This window comes from Pistacia vera, unplaced genomic scaffold (assembly GCF_008641045.1).
Source record: "Pistacia vera cultivar Batoury unplaced genomic scaffold, PisVer_v2 Contig268, whole genome shotgun sequence".
Taxonomy (NCBI): Eukaryota; Viridiplantae; Streptophyta; class Magnoliopsida; order Sapindales; family Anacardiaceae; genus Pistacia; species Pistacia vera.
In genome coordinates this window covers 23114-38761 of record NW_022196077.1, presented here as the reverse complement: position 1 = coordinate 38761, position 15648 = coordinate 23114, and the positions used below count along the sequence as shown (strand labels likewise).

Genomic DNA, 15648 nt, shown 5'->3' with positions numbered 1-15648 from the left:
AACAACACAAAACTGAAAGAGAATTCGTGAGAATTATAGAGCGAGCAAGAGTGCAAACCTTAAAAGAACGAAATTGAGGAAACAAGGAGAGGAGAAGAAGAGCGCTCTATTTAGTCTTAGAGCTCTCGATAGACGAGGCACTCAATGTGGAGAATTTATAGTTTTATACTCTGGTATCATGAGATGCGGTTTACGTGGAGAGAACCTTCCACTAGGGTTTCTCTTTTGAGCCCAGCTCATTTAATCTTTATACATATAGATTTTCTCTCTCCGTAACAAAATATAATATCTTATCTTATATTTGTTTATATATATGCGTTAATTAGTTGCCACCCCTAAGGTTTGGCATAATAATGCTTTCTCCTCTAGTTTTGAGAAACTAGCACTATCACCCTCTAGTGATTGATCTTACACTAGAAAATCTGAGTTAGTTTGGATTATATAATATCATAAGATTAGGGTATAACTGGAAACTTATACATGTAACCCTAATTCTCTTGTTTAACTCTTTCTCTCGTCAGCTATTATTTTAAATTTAAAAGAAATCCTTCTTCCCATCTTAATTAATAATTATCGCTTCATTTATTGTTCTCACAGTTATCAATATGTGAATTTTAAATTACCTTGATCTCGCCTTCTTTTAAATTCTTTAAATCCATATATAATCATTCAACTAATTCTGATAATTGATCCACACACAATATCAGTAATAAAGGTAAAAAACAGAAGAAAATAATAAAAGATTTGCTAATAAATTTACAATATCAAATAGTAAAAGTGAGATCGATATAAGAATACGTTTTTTTTACCTTACGAGTACATAATACCTCGCAAGATTGGACACTTTCTTGTTGCTTCTCAAGCATATTTAGAGCTTCATAGCAATAAATTTTTTGTATTACTGTACTATCATCCTTAGGATTATTTCCTTTCTCTTCTTGTCTAATTGCAGTAATAATTTCTTCTTTGGTTAAAATATATATGATTTGTTGTTCATTTAGATGATTGAGAAATACATTAATATCCATTTGATTAGTATAGTGAAGATGTTGAAGCTGATACCTCAATTCTGCAATGACTCTTTTATTCTCCTCATCCACTTCATTTGTAACTTGCAATTCGTAGAAACTATGGGTCCTAATTTTGTAGTGTTTAAAAGTTAAAACCATTGGTAATTGTATGTGGCTTCACATCAATTGACTATGCATCAATTGCATTTACAGTTCCATCAATGACACTTATCTTTGCTGGTTCCAAGATACGATATTCTATCAATTTCAAAAGTAGGCAATTGAAGCTCTAAATTGAAATTATAATGCTACTAAAATATAAATTGAAATCTTAATGCTATACTACTAAAACATGAATTATAAAATAACATTTCAAAACAATAATTTTTGTAACTATACCTCTATTAAATTATAACCTCATTATAGTAATAAAATTAGTTAGTCCACCATTATGACTATAAATATTGCAACTGGCAACAAAAATACTGTTAGGATTGTTATAATAGTATAGGTTTAGGATAGTATAACCTAATAGCTGCTTTCATTGCTGAGTAGATTAGATTAGATTCCATATTTAAATGGAGGAAAGTTTAATGGACTTGCTAACAATCCTAACACACTCTTAACAATCACTAACAAATTAAATTTATTACTGATCTCTAAGCATAGCGCTGTTACACAGTACCGAAACTATGAACCTCAACAATACTACACAAATTTATTCAACAATTATTTAACTCTTGCCCATCATCGGCTATTATCTCTCACCCCTCTCGGTAATTCTCTGAGATTGGAGAAAGAACAAAGAGAGACTAAAAATTTTTACTTTTACAAGAAGAATCAATGGAGAATAGCGGGAAGAAAGATACCAAACATGTTCCTGATGATCTCGTTTACAATATCTTTCAGAGACTACCAGGAAAATCACTTTTGCGTTTAAGATGCGCCTCTAAAATGTGGTGCAACAATATCGATGGCATCTCTTTCGCCAATTCACACGAAGCATTATGTACAGCCGGTGATGTGGTTTCTGAAGAGCCTCAAGTTCTGTCCGTGCCTTTACTGCTGGGTAGTATAGTGAAGAAAGTGCATTCACTTGTTTATGATGGTAATGACAATCTCATGAAAAGAAATGAATATCCAATCCTTGAGTTCTTGTCAAATAAACAAGGTAGAGACTATAGGATCAGTCAAGTTGCTTATGGTTTATTATGTATTGAAAAAGTCGATCATGCACAGGAAACGTTCCTGTGCAATCCTCTCAGAGGAGAAGTTTTAGAGCTACCAGGGCCGGGTCTGACTAATAGAGAATCCATTGGGCACACGATGTGGTACGGAATGGGATTTGATTCGACAACTGATTGGTACAAAGTTGTTCGGATGTATTATGTGTATGAAGTATGCGAATTTGCAGCTGAAGTTTATACTTTAGGCACAGATTCATGGCGACGAATCGCCACAACTCCCTCTTGTTATTTAAGTTTACCTGGAGTTTCTGCATACGGAGACATGCACTGGAGGCGTCATGCTTGTAGCAATGAAAGCGAGGAAGAGCGTGGGAAGATGATCCTAACTTTTGATTTCAAGAAAGAGGAATTCAAGTGGCTTTCTCATCCGGACTTCGGATGTAAACCTTGTGAAGCGTTCAGGTTGATTAATCTGAGAGGATCACTTGCTGTTGTTAGCTTTCCATCAAATATACTCATTGAGATATGGGTGCTGAAAGATTATAAAAGTGAGCACTATTGGGAAAGAGAGCACAAAATAATCATTGATCAATTGTGGGTAAGGGAACCAGAAACTGGCATTATAAAATGTGATAATGATTTATCTTTATGGAAAAAACATCACAGAGCAAATAACACCTTCTCTGCTGGCGTTGGAGCTGCCGGAGTCGGCACTTTGGGACATGATGGCATATTTTTTGATACTAACAATGATAAAGAAATGTTTCTTCTTGATCTACAAACTGATCGCCTTTGGTACAAGCAAAAGCAATTCCCATTGGTAGAGGGTTGTGAAGGATACAATTTTCACAAGGATATATTCAATTACACAGGAAGTGTTCTTTCTCTCAGAAATTTCGCCAGAAACTATGGAATTTTTGAGGAATCAGTTGAAGATATGGATAGTCAGAAATACAGTTTTCTGAAGACAGCTCGGCATGTTTATATTTCTCCTTTGTAGACGATGAAGAAGAGTAATTTTCCTTTCTCTCCATAGGATGCCTGGTTATTAATTAAATTTTCTTTTAATCAGGATTTGATTGCTTGTAAGCATGAGTACTTTGTATCAAGAAATTAAAATAAATTAATTAAAAATCTTGATTGTAGTTATGCAATCACCCCATATAACATGATTAAATGAAATTCACTTGTACAAGGTGGAAATTGGAAAGCCTTTTAACATTACAAATTAAGATCATCAATGGATTCACTTAGGGTGCTTAGTTCTGATAATGTTTTAATACAAAAAAAAAAAAAAAATAAATAAATAAATAAATAAATAAATTATCAATAAAATAGATAACCTTGAAGATTAATGGAAATAAATTATTATTTTAAAATCAACTTTAATTTAATACAAATAAATACAACATGTAAAATATTCCCCGGCCCAATTAATGTTTAGGGTGAATTTTGTGGAAATCCATGCCGTTTAGAAAACGCTAACAAGTTCCAAAAATCACAACAAAACAAACCCAATCATTATTAACCACCGTAAGTTAAATTAAAAAGATTTGATTAACCATCGTAAATTAACCATTTAAGGTTAATTAAATTAAGTAATTTTATTTATAAGAAAAAATTTATAGAGAAATATAAAAAATATCGATCTCATTAATATCCGTTCAATAGATAACAAAGTATCATAGTATAGGGTTATGTAATTTTGGAATCCCCCGATAAAAAATAAACCCTCATTCTCTTCTGTTTCTTTTCTTCCACCTCTCTCTCATCGGCTATTTTTTTTTTTTTTTTTTTGGTGATTGGGGTGTCCAGGTCATCTTACGCATACCTCAACTAATCCTCTAGAACCCTGAAGTTGACGACTAGGTAAACTCCTTAGTGGCCACTTCTATTAGCGCATGTGAGAACTTGAATTCAAAAGCTCATAAAACCTCTTTTTACTCTTTTACTATGAGGTGACCTAGTATTCCTCTCTCTCTCTCTCTCTCTCCTCTCTTTCTATGGGAATGTTGAAGAGAGTGCATAGACTCACATTGACTTCTAGAAAGAGAGTTCGATGGAGAATAACAAGAAAGTTGTTAAATATGTTCATAATGATATCGTCTAATGTGAAATATTATTTTTTATCTTTATTCAAACTTTCATCCTAATTTATACAATGGTACTAATTTCTTTTATATATAAAATTACCTTATGATATTTATGTACAACACAATGATTAGGAACCCGGCCTAGGCCGGTCTGTTTAACCGGTTGGATCAGGACTCGGGACCTCCACCAGTTTGGTTCACTATAAAACCTGGCTTTGAACCGATTAAACAGTATTGACCCGTCGGTTGGATCGGTTTGGACCCAAAACCGGGTCACTTACATTGAAAACCGATTTACCCTTTTTTGAACCCTAAACCCAAAATTCTTTCTCATTTACGCACAAAACTTCAGTCTCTTCTCTGCAACAGTGCAACCTTTACTCTTCTCTGCACAAATCAATCGAAACTTCACTGGTTCTTCTCTCATCAACCGCACAAATCTTCTACAACCTTCGAATTCGATCTCTCTAAGACTCCACTGTGCAAAGTCGAAGGTTTCTCCTATCTCTTTGCGAACTTGCGATTAATTAGTTTTTATGTATAATGTTGGTGATTTGGAGTGTTGGCTGATGGTGCTGACTATTGAAGCTTGTGTTTTTTATTTTTTTTCTCCAGCTGCTGTTTGGTTTTGGTGGTTGCTTTGGATTTTGATGCTAGCGAACTTGCGTTTTTATGGTTTTTGGCTTTTGCTACTTCTTCTCTTGCTGGTTGCGTTAGTGGGGTTCTTGGGTTGGATTTTTATGCTATATTTTCTTTATATATTTTGAGAGCCTGACGAACATATCTTGTATATTTATCAGTATACAATTTCTTTATATATTCACTTTGAAAAGGCAATCAATTAAAATGGTTTGATACAACTTTTACAAGGAGAAACCCAACTCTTGGCATCCATGTTGATGTTGGTGATGATCTCTTGATATTAAAATGTGTTAATACAGCTCATGGTTTAGGCGCTGATTAGGACACAAGTTTCTCTTTCTCGTAAATGTTTCACTTTTGTCCCCTCTTAAGCAATTTGGTATCTAATAATATCTAAACATTGGTGATGATCTCTTGATATTATTTTAGGGAGAACGATCTTGTCCCACCCAAGGTTCCCACCCATCAAGTTTCAAAATGACACTTTTCCACAATTTGTTAGATTCTGTTATGTTTTTCATTAATATTTTAACGAAAAGGCGAAAATATCCTTAAATATTTGACTTTTTAAATTTTTTAATTAGCCAAAAAGTCAAAAAAGAAAAAATAATTAACCCTTCCTAAAAAGTTAGAAATAATGTTATGAAATTTTTTAAAGTTAAATGACAGTAATATTTATTTATTTATTTATAATATCATCAATATTTCATCACTATTATTCAATAATCTACTAAATTTATAATATTTTTTTATTTTTACTAATTAACATAGAAAATCAATATTCCTAATTAATTAAATAAACAAAGGAAAAAATGTATCTTTACACTTGAACTAATAAATAATCGAGTAAAGATTTTGACTTAAATAAATTTTAATTTATAATAAATTAATTAAGAAATAAACTATTTAAAGGTATTTTTATCTTTTCAGTCAAATATTAACATAAAATACTAACAGAACCTAACGAATGGTGGGAAAGTATCATTTTGAAACTTAATGGGTGGAAAAATGTCGTTTTGCCAAACCTTGGGTGGGAAAATGTCGTTCTCCCTATTATTTTACTTTCTTTTTGGTTGAATCAAAAGACAAGATATGGCATGTGTACTGTTTGTATTATAAAGTGAAACAGATCGTTAGAGATGGATAAGATTTTGTTTCAGGGTCAAGATAATGTTTATTACAAAAGGGAAAAAGGAAGTTTATTTGATGTTTAATCATACATAAGAGTCTAATTCTTTTGTTGGAACACTGCACTTATTGATGCCTACTCTGTTTGTGGGTATGCTGATTTTTTTTCTAATTCTGAAAAAATTATTATTATTTTTTAATTTTTCTATCATGATGACATCAGGGTCCAACTGACCGGTTTAACTAGTTGGACCGTTCGACTTGTGACCTGACTCCCTGTTCAAGTTAATAGACGGGTCAGGTTTCTAAATGTTGGTATAACGTATTGATATACATGCATTCTGCTAATTGCTCAAATGATAGAAAATACTAACTATATTTATCTAGTAAATGTCACATTAGATAACCTTTCTTACTTTTCACAAACAGGTGGTGTGATAGCTACCACATCACTTTATACAAAAACTTTTTGTACATCTAGCATTTCTCAATATTATAATAAGGGTAGTTTTCTCCCTTGAGGTTTGCTATAAGTAATATAATCACCCAAAAGAACTTTTAACAAACATGTTCCCCCACCAGTTAATGACTGTTTGTCTCTAGCACATGTAACATATCAACCTTAATCAATTTCATAAGTTATGGGAAGGAGAGATAAAAAAGAGACGGATAGAAGGGAGTTGCTGTTACGAAAATCGACAACAACCATTGAGACTCGATCGACCTTGGCGAGATCGAGTCAGATGGGTGTGTGGTCGTATTCAACCAGTGACGGGATAAGAACGAGTCGAAAAATAGCTATAAACGAATTGAAGTGAGAAAATATTTTTAAAGAGGTTCGACGGGTGATTCCCAAGCTTACATCCTCTGTTATGTTATTGCTTAAGGGTATGCTTTTCTTTGAGCCATTGATTGATTACAGAGAGTCACTCTCCCTCCCCCTAACTGATTAAATGTGTGGTGTAAAGGTGATTCCTCTCTAGGGATGGGCGTTTGCCCCAGCTTGAATGGGATGAGGAATCCCCAAAAATGTCGAGGATGGGGCTGGGGATGGTCCCCTAAAAAATCCCCGACCTCGAGGACGGGTTAGGGGAGGGGGTTGTGCAATCCCTGCCCCGTCAATCCTGCCCCGCCTCGCCCTACATATTGTTCTTTTATTGAGAATGTTTTTTCTCCTTTACGAGATTGTATATAAAGTTAGAGTTTAAATCATGGTTTTAACTAAGTAATGTATCTAAATTTATGATATTTGCTTTTATAACATTCTAATATTTGTATTAAATTTATAGAAAAAATAATTTAGATAAGTGAGTTTAATAATTAAATATATGTATTATTATTTTGTAAATTTCACAAAATAATAATATATGCCCTAAAAATGAATTTGATTAGATTATTACAATTTACAAAACCAATATAAGAATATACCCAATTGTTTAACGATAATGACTTACAAATTATACAAATACAATTATCCTTTTAATTAATTAATTTATCAATTAATTATGATGTTAAACTTAATCAATGTTGGGAACTTTGGATAATAGGATTTGTCCCTTTCACAAATGGACTAATTTTATTAGTTGTAGTGGAGATAGTGCATTATAATTAATTAATCAATTTATCTAGTAAATTATGTTAAGATTAAATATAGTTATATTAATTCTATGAAAAATTAATTAGTTAACTTAGTTGCATACAGTTAAATAATTAATCAATTTACCTTATAAATTATGTTAAGAATGAACATAATTATATTAATCTTATGAAAAATTAATTAATTAACAGGGCTAACTAAGCCTAAGCTTTCATTGAATAATTAATTAATTTACCTAGTAAATAGTGTTAAGATTAGATATAATTACATTAATTCTATGAAAAATTAATTAATTAAGTCTAAACCTACACACAATTGATTTATAGTAGAAATTTGGTAGAATATACCAAAAGAGTTAAGAGGTTACACTAATAATTTTGTGGAATATGATAAAGCTATACAAATATTTGATTTTCACTCCCAATTTCAGCATTTGAAAAATTAAATATCTTGATTTTGGCATATTGCGTCTAAGATTGTATTCAAATTCTAGAGCTATACAATTTGTGAGACATTTAAATTTTAACATTGTGTATTGTGTTTGAGTATTTATTAAATTAAATTTTCACAATTAAAATAATTTAAGATTATTGTCCTAGGAACATGTGGAATGTTTTTTATCCCTATGAGACAAAAATCCCCGTTTGAGGATAAAATCCCCACGAGGAATTTCCCCGCGAAGCCCCGTTCATCGAGGCCAGCGTGGGACAGGGATGAGAGTGACTCCATCTCTGCGAGCCAGGGACGGTTATGAGAGTTGTCCCCGACCTCGAGGACGGGTTGGGAATGGTTATGGGAGTGGAGATCAAGGACAGGGACAGGGAATGGGGTCCCCGACCCCAACTTGGCCCACGCCCATCCCTATTCCTCTCCCCATTTTTTCTTTTGGGCTTACATGAGGATGTGAAGGAGATAAAGTGTGAGAGGGAAAAAGGGAGAGAGCCCCGTCTGTGGGGCAAGTAATCAGTTTATATTGGCCACATCGGTGTTTTCCGTTCGCTTCATGCGTGTGTTTCTCTACGTGTGTAGGTACAAGTACAACAGATCGCTAGTGGCCTCAATCTCACAGGATTAGACCCTCTCTTTCCGTACAGGTAGATTTTTACGTCTACAATAATAATCCTATATCATGTTCATGTTTTACAAATAAGTTGAAATTAAAAGTTCTTTTATATTTATCCATCAAATTAATCAATAATTTTTATACAGCTTTTTTTAATTTTATATAAGATCTATTTTAATTAAATTATCCAAAAAAAATCATAAAAAAATAAATCCTAATTGTTTAATTAGATAATATTGTATACTATAGAACAAATGCATGTAAAATAAGGGAGCACAAGTAAGCCATCAACAGATCTCGAAATGACCATCTTACCCTCACTTGAAACACAACATTCATTTGATCACCACGTGTCAATCCTCAATTCGCTCTCTCTTCTATATAATACGACAGCCACGACACACAAATAAATCTCTTCATTGGCCAATGGCCCCCTCTCCTCGTCTCTTCCTCTCCACTTCATTCTAACAGCTCCCATCCCAATGCGTCGTTATTTCGTCTCCAACTCCAGCAATGTCCGGGAATTCCAGCTGCAACTTCTACATAGGTCCGTACGACCTCGACTCTGTCCGTCATTTCTTCGACTCATCTCCCCCTGCTGGCTCCTTAACGTTACGGGCACAGCTCATCCCTTTGGTTTCTAAATCCTAGGGCTAGAAATTTTTTGCCAAATATGAAATGAAACTAGACTGGTAGGGGCAAATCTCCCTTAATTCTTATGAGAAAGATTATTACTAGCTCATACTTTGTTATTAGTACAGTAGCGCTGCCGTTAATTTATGCGATAATGTTTCTGGACTGTTAGCACAGCTTTTAAATTAAAGTTATTATTATTAATTTATGTTTTGATTAATTTAATTTGTTAAGGTAATTTGGATGAGAGAGTTATGTTATTCTGTATGATATATTGGTGGATTTGTAAATTCCACGAGACAAAGAAACTGATAAGCCGAAAGGTTATGCGTTTGGCGAATACGAATCATAGGAGATTGCAGACTATGCTATCAAACTTTTTAATGGACTTTGTCACTCTCTACAATCGGAGTCTTAGATTCGCTGTACGTCACCTTCTTCATTTTTTAATTCAATTTTATTGAGGTTTTGCTAAATCCTAATGTTAAGGCATCCGTAGATAAAGTTTCTAGTCAGTTCCCGAGGAATTTCAGTGATGAATTTTGGTGAGGCTTCCAAGGGGAATGAAAGTCTAATCTAAGTATACGTGGGCTCTGATTGTTTATGTGAAAAATAGGTGTAAGCAGGTTTTGCGGAAAAGTATGATGAAATTTATCAATTTTCAAGTAGGTTTATAGCTATTTCAGGGTTATTTGCAATAGATTTTTGATTTTTTTATGGAGTTTTTAGTTGATAAGGTTAGTGGTGAATTTTAGCGGAGGTATTCCTGAAAGTATTATCTAATTATATGTGGACATGGATTGTTTGGAGTCAAAAATAGGTGGAAGCAGGCGATTGGGATGATTTATGATGAAATTATGAATCTCTAGGAGTTTTTTCAGCGATTAGGGAGATTTATAATAGGTCTTTCAATTTAAATGGAGTTTTTGGTGAATTTTAGAGGAGGATTATGATTTTTAAGATACTAGTTAGGGTTAATGAGTCAATATTAGTCGGGATTTGACTCTCTATTGAAGCGAGCCGGAGCCGAGGGCCATGGGATTTTGTTCTTTAATTTAATTCCCTGAAGTTTAATTAATTATATTTGCAACTTGATTGTTGGGATTGAAAATTTGCAGAAGATTTATGAATTTCTAGGAGGACTTTAATGGTTTTATTGCAGGTTTTTGATCATTTTCAAAATTTTAATGTAGGATTATTATAATTTTCAAAATTTAGAGAGTTTTGTAATGATTTTCAACATTTCAAAAAATGGTTTTTGCCTATTTTTCAAAATAGTGTTAGAATGTAATTGTTATTGAAATTGCATCATTATTATTATTGTTTTTGCTATAAAAGTGGTGTATACCTATAATTAGCCAACCTTCATTGATTGTGGCTACATTATCCATAGATGCAACCAAATCTTGACGGAATTCATACAAGGTAAGGTAGTAAGACTACTTGAAATGCCACTGTTATTGTTCATCATCACAGGAGCCACTTTTGTTAATCGTGCCATCATTTTGATTCATCGTCACAACGGGCATTTGCACCGAGTTTTACTAGACTACAAAATAGAACATAAAGAAAAAAAATTATATTTTTCTATAAGAATCTCATAATTATATTCAATTACGTAAAACGAATTAGGAAAATAAAAACTTATCATGTAATTAACATGGTCTTGCAACATAGGACGCGAATAAGATTCTTTGCAGACATCCTTATATAACCAATCATCCCCTTTTTTCTCATCAGGATCCCAAGGTGCAATGTAATTTTTGAAAATTCGCTTCTCACCATCTTCACTTTTGACCAGGCAACACGGTAATCATGAAAATTATCCAACTCATTTGGATAAACAACAGCAGATGTAAAAAAACCCTGAAAGTTTTCATTATCCCAATCTAGTGACTGATCAAGGGCTATATAATCTTCCCTACTTTGAATGGTAAACCACTTAGGAATTTCATTTCCAGGGAAATACATTTCAGCACACAACCACTTAGGAGTTTCATTTCCAGGGAAACAAATATCAGCATACAATTTTCCCCAAGAATCCTTTACCTAATGAAAATGAAAATCATCACATCATAAAATTTTATTTTTTTCTATTACTTTTAAAAAACTACTAACATCATAAAAAAGGAGAAAGGATCAAAAGAGATACCTGATCAAGAATTTTACGTGAATCCAATTCAAAACAATTTGAAAAATTTGCTTGCCATGGTCTAGAATCAGGTAACAATAGAAATGATGGATGTGGTATTGATTGCAAGGATAAACAGTCGGATGCTATCACATTTACACCCAATGGAAGATCTGGCAAAAGTTTAAGGCTCCGACAATTAGTTATATTTAGGAGGTACAACTTAGAAAGCTCTTTGATGCTTTCTGGTATGCTCTCAAAATTATTTCCACGTAGATCTAACAATTCCAGCAAGGAAAATTCTCCAAGACATTCAGGTAATTTGGTGATTTGACAGTTTTCCAAAATCAGGTATGACAAAGGCCTCGACCATGATGAAGTATTCAATACAGGATTCAAGGGTGCCGGTTGATCATCAACATCTCGAGAACTCGAACCTGATGAATAATTCAATACCCAATTCAAGGGTGCCAGTTCATCATCTCGACTTATCTCTAAGGCACGAAGTTTTGGCAAGTATAAGATGGATGGTGGTAGTTCTTTTAAGGCTGTACCAATAGCGCCGAGAACCTCCAAAGCTTCTAAATCTCCAATGTCATGGGGTAATCTTTCCAATTTGGAGCAGTTAATAAGATTAAGCTCTTCGAGAAGTTTCCACTTAGAGATGCCATCTGGTAGACTAGTAAGCCTTGAGCATCCGGCTAGATCCAAGAAGTAAAGCTTATTGAGATTTTGAATAGATGAGGAAGTGATCCTCAACAAACTTTTACAATCCCTTAGAACCAAATGCTCAAGATTTGAGGCTTTTGAGAAATTTGGAATCTCTTTCATGTGTTCAGAGTGACGGAGATCAACATATTTCAAATTTTCAAGATCCTACAAGAAAGCAAACAAATGACTAATTCAAATTAGTGCCTCGTATATTTATAACTTTCGACAAAAAGACCACCGTATAAATACTAAAATACAAACCTGAACAACATTCCAATGTTTAACTTTGTTGAATGGCATATTAAGTTCAACAAGACTCTTCGAAGGAAAATGTTCTGGCACTGACTTAAATGGGTATCCACTCCAGCTGAAGAATTCTAAGCTATTGGAATAGGACATACAGTGTTGAAAAACTTTCAACTTCTTTTCGTGTGAGTTGTATACTCTGAAGAAGCTCATGAAGGATTTTAGGCCATTGAAGAAGGACTGACGGTGTTGAAAACCTTTCAACTTAATTTCATGATTATCTTGTGAGTCGTATACTCTTAAGTATCTGAGGTTGGGCATCTTTAAAACACGACAATCGAACTCTGCATTGCCTATTTTAGATGTATCCAAGCTTATGCTTCGTATTGCTTCAATCTCCTAATAATAGTCAAAAGATACAGAAGGTCATCAAATTAATTTAAGCTTCATATGTTTTCAGTCAAACATTGAGATGACTAAAACAAATAAAGATTTCCGGATTTCAAATATGCAATACTAATTGGTATCTGAAAATATAATAATAATAACAATAATATTAATGCAATAATAATCATAATAATTGTGCTTGAAAAGTAAGACATTATTTTAATATAAAATCTGAACTAGAGATTGTGTTCATACATCAAATGATATGAATAAGACTTTATTAGAAATTAAGAACATAATAATAATAACCATAATTATAATGATGATGATGATGCTAGTCCGTACCTTATTTTTTGCAAATGCTTTGAAGACATCCTCGTGACGCCACAATCGAATCTCTTTACAAGTATCACCCCCAGCAATTTTCCTACCCATTTCTTGAAGCAAATCATGCATTCTTATTTCATTATAGTCCGTCACAAACACAAGACATTTATCAGTAAGAATTTTCATTGTAGATTTCTTCACTAAATCTTCCTGCTCCCCTTCTAAGAAACATGCAATATCTAAAAATAACCTCTTCTCCTCTTCTCCTAGTCCATCATAACTAACTTTTAGTACCTTCTGAACATCTTCTTGAAGAGGATTGTTTTCTAGGTCATTTATTACACTTTCCCAAAATTCTTTTCCCCTAGAATACAAATGGCAACCCAACACTTTAAGAGCCAATGGAAGACCTTTGGTATATGCTACTGCTTTCTTTGATAGCTCCATATAATCTGCAATAGGAGAGTATTGTTTAAAAGCATACTGATTAAAAAGTTGATGAGCTTCCTTCTCCCTTAATTCCTCAACCTTGTATATACACGCATCATCTACTTCACAATTGCTCAACACGTGCTTATCCCTTGTTGTTATGATAATTTGACTTTCCGAGCTCAAGTCAAGGTTTCCAATCAAATTTTCTATTTGCATGAAAGACGTCACATCATCAAAAACAATGAGAACCTTTAGTGCTTCAAGTCTTTCTCTTCTATAGGTAACTCCTATATTGGGATCTTTATCATCTAATAATTTGGACAGTAATTCATTACGCAAGTGAGTTAAATTAGTGCTTTGCTCCGACTCTTCCCTAACATTTTCAGCAAAATAGGATCTTTCAAACTGGTTCAAGATTTTTTTGAATACAGCACGGGCAATAGTTGTTTTGCCTATGCCTCCTATGCCCCAAATTCCTATTTTGGAAACACCATTTGATCCCTTGTGCAACCACGACTCTATTTTGTTTATTGAAGATTCTACTCCAACCAGGCCTTCAGCATAATCACTTGGAGACAATTTATTTAGTCTGTCCAATATATCGCGTGAAATTGCCTCTGTAAGTTCAAATTCTGACCTACTAAATAGAAGAAAATAAAATATTAATTAGTTAGGATAAGTAAATCAAAGGAGAGGGGAAGAAATAATTCTTATTAATGTTACTAAAAAATTATCCAAACAGAAAAAATATTGGGTTCTTCCTCCATTCATGAACATGGGAATAAATTTCTTCACTTAATAAAATATTATCACTTTTGAAAGAAACCGTTAATTTGATTTGTTTAAAAAAAAAAAAAAAAAAAAAAAAACAATAAAATTCTTGGGGACTAAAAGAAAAGAAGATCACAAAAATTTTAAAAAACCGATCTTAAATTTTTAATTCATTAAAAAAATTATTTTAACTACATATTGATGAGTACAAAATTATATGCAGATTAACACTTACGTTTTTGCATCTATAGTCCAACCAGATAGACTAGCTGCTTCATTCAACGCACTCTTCCATCTTTTCACTTTCAGCATCTCCGGTTTTTCCTTAAAACGCTCTTGGAGTTCAGCAAATCCCTCCCCGAAACTCCCTTTTTGATTCCTTACATGAGATGGGTCTACGTTATAGAAAATTGGTATTACAATCTGCTGCTTCGTCTCCTTGCAATCAAGAATCTGTTCAAGTTCTTGGAGACACCATCTTGAAGACGCATAATTTTGTGAGAAAATGATGATAGAAATCTTTGATGCTTTAATTGTATTCAAAAGAGATGTCGAAATCTCATCTCCTCTTTCCAGATCATTATCAATGAAAGTTTTAATTGCTTTGCGACACAAAGCCGCATGGAGATGGGTTGTAAAAGTAAAACGGGTGTCTTCGCCTCTGAAACTAAGAAAGATATCATACTTCTTCAATTGAGGAGTGGCTGAAGATGAAGAAGAAGAAGAAGCCATCCAACTCCACTGATGAAAGACTTTTCAGATCTGTTTAAGTTTGTAGACAATCCATGAATAAGAGAAAAAAGAAAAATTAAAGTAGTTGCGAGAAAACCTACTTGAAAAGTAAATTAAAGTTATTACACTTGCAGATAGAGAATCAATTTCAGAATCTTTGTTTGAAACATAGGTGCAATTTCGTAAAATAATAAAATTAAAATAAAAGCAGAGAAAAATAATATATATTAAAATAATTAAATACTTCATTAATATCCCTAAAAAGCGAATTTTTTTTTTTTTTAAAGTAAAACTGAAAATTAATATAAACAATTCCTAAAAATTAAAAAAAAATACTTTTTAATTTCCTTATATAAATCTTGAAAATAGAGAAAACAATACAAAAGTTTTTTTTGTTTTTTTTTTCATTACTTCTTAATTATAAATAAAGAAATATGATATTACATTTTAATTACCGATAAATTAAAATACAAGTAAATAAATATTACAAAAAAAAAAAAAATTACAAAAACAAAGAGGCACTTACTTTTTAACCAGCCTTACAAGTTCAGATCTGCA

The 15648-nt window shown here is 32.8% G+C and overlaps 2 protein-coding genes across 2 annotated transcripts; one reads left to right on the top strand and one right to left on the bottom strand.

Moving 5' to 3' along the window:
- Window positions 1-1853: 1853 nt before the first annotated feature.
- On the top strand, window positions 1854-3197 carry LOC116133298 (F-box/kelch-repeat protein At3g06240-like). The gene has a single exon (XM_031419013.1). It carries the CDS (start codon window positions 1854-1856, stop codon window positions 3195-3197), a length of 1344 nt encoding a protein of 447 aa, XP_031274873.1.
- Window positions 3198-11000: 7803 nt separating this feature from the next.
- Window positions 11001-15090, bottom strand: LOC116133297 (disease resistance-like protein DSC1). The gene is made up of 5 exons (XM_031419012.1): window positions 14594-15090; window positions 13174-14224; window positions 12457-12840; window positions 11506-12360; window positions 11001-11402 (listed from the first exon to the last, which is right to left on the bottom strand). The coding sequence occupies exons 1-5, from the start codon at window positions 15088-15090 to the stop codon at window positions 11001-11003; spliced, it is 3189 nt and encodes a 1062-aa protein (XP_031274872.1).
- Window positions 15091-15648: the final 558 nt, after the last annotated feature.

What these genes read in the sequence shown, in the direction of transcription:
- LOC116133298 (XM_031419013.1), top strand. Translation starts at nt 1,854, where the DNA reads ATGGAGAATAGCGGGAAGAAAGATACCAAACATGTTCCTGATGATCTC.
- LOC116133297 (XM_031419012.1), bottom strand. Translation starts at nt 15,090, where the DNA reads ATGGCTTCTTCTTCTTCTTCATCTTCAGCCACTCCTCAATTGAAGAAG. An exon ending in AAGCATTTGCAAAAAATAAG is followed by an intron (nt 12,841 to 13,173) that starts GTACGGACTAGC and finishes GACTATTATTAG; the next exon opens with GAGATTGAAGCAATACGAAG. An exon ending in CACGTAAAATTCTTGATCAG is followed by an intron (nt 11,403 to 11,505) that starts GTATCTCTTTTG and finishes CATTTTCATTAG; the next exon opens with GTAAAGGATTCTTGGGGAAA.